The sequence below is a fragment of the Dendrobium catenatum genome, unplaced genomic scaffold (genome assembly GCF_001605985.2).
Source record: "Dendrobium catenatum unplaced genomic scaffold, ASM160598v2 original_scaffold_79777, whole genome shotgun sequence".
In the NCBI taxonomy this organism is placed as follows: Eukaryota; Viridiplantae; Streptophyta; class Magnoliopsida; order Asparagales; family Orchidaceae; genus Dendrobium; species Dendrobium catenatum.
The window spans coordinates 1-1,030 of record NW_021398221.1 but is presented as its reverse complement, the minus strand read 5'-3'; the positions used below and the strand labels follow the sequence as shown (position 1 = coordinate 1,030).

Below are 1,030 nucleotides of genomic sequence, written 5' to 3'. Positions count from 1 at the left end.
TTCTCCATGGTAATCTTGAGGAAGAAGTGTATATGAAGCAGCCAAAGGGGTTTGAAGATCATGTTCATCCCAATTATGTATGTAAATTACACAAGGCATTATATGGGCTTAAACAAGCTCCAAGGCAGTGGTTCAAAACGCTCTGCAATCATCTCAAATTTCTCGGATTCAAAAATGGCACAGCTGACACATCGCTGTTTGTATTCCGTCAAAATCAAGTGGAATTATATATGGTCATCTATGTGGATGACATTTTATTAACAGGGAATGATAGTAACATGATAACACAAGTAATAAGACAGCTACAACAGAAGTTTGCAATGAAAGACATGGGATTGATCACAAATTTTCTTGGCATTCAAATTACCAAACATAAGGACACTTATTTCATGTCTCAGACAGCATATGCCAAAACTATACTAAACAATGCAGGACTTGCACAATGCAAACCAACAGCTACTCCTACTTACACAAAATGCATAGCAGAAACCAAAACAGATGAGATCACGATGGAAGCTCATACGTACAGACAAATCACTGGAGCCTTACAGTATCTAACAATAACTAGACCAGACATCACGTATGCAGTTAACGTGCTCTGTCAAAACATGCACAATCCAGCTCAAGAACACATGCATATGCTCAAGAAACTTTTGAGATACATAAAAGGCACAGTTAACTTTGGTATTCCTGTTACATCCGAACCTCTTCAAGTTTATTCCTACTCTGATGCTGATTGGGCAGGAGACAAACAAACGAGAAGGTCAACAACAGGATACTGCACATTTCTAGGGAATACTATTCTCTCATGGTGTGTCAAGAAACAACACACGGTGGCAAGGTCATCAACAGAGGCGGAATACAGGGCATTGGCCGCTGCAACAGCTGAAGTTATTTGGATAAGAAAACTTCTTAAAGATTTCAACATAGAGCTCAACACACCAACTGAGATACGGTGTGACAATACATCAGCTATAGCGTTAGCAAATAACCCTGTATTCCATTCCAGAACAAAGCACATTGAAATTGA

The 1,030-nt window shown here is 39.1% G+C and overlaps 1 protein-coding gene across 1 annotated transcript; it reads left to right on the top strand.

Annotated features, from left to right (window-relative positions):
* Nucleotides 1-32: 32 nt before the first annotated feature.
* Nucleotides 33-995, top strand: LOC110094611 (uncharacterized mitochondrial protein AtMg00810-like; the record flags this gene model as incomplete). Its single annotated transcript, XM_020819876.1, has 1 exon — nucleotides 33-995. A coding segment is annotated over exon 1 (963 nt), but the record flags the coding sequence as incomplete, so codon positions are not given.
* Nucleotides 996-1,030: the final 35 nt, after the last annotated feature.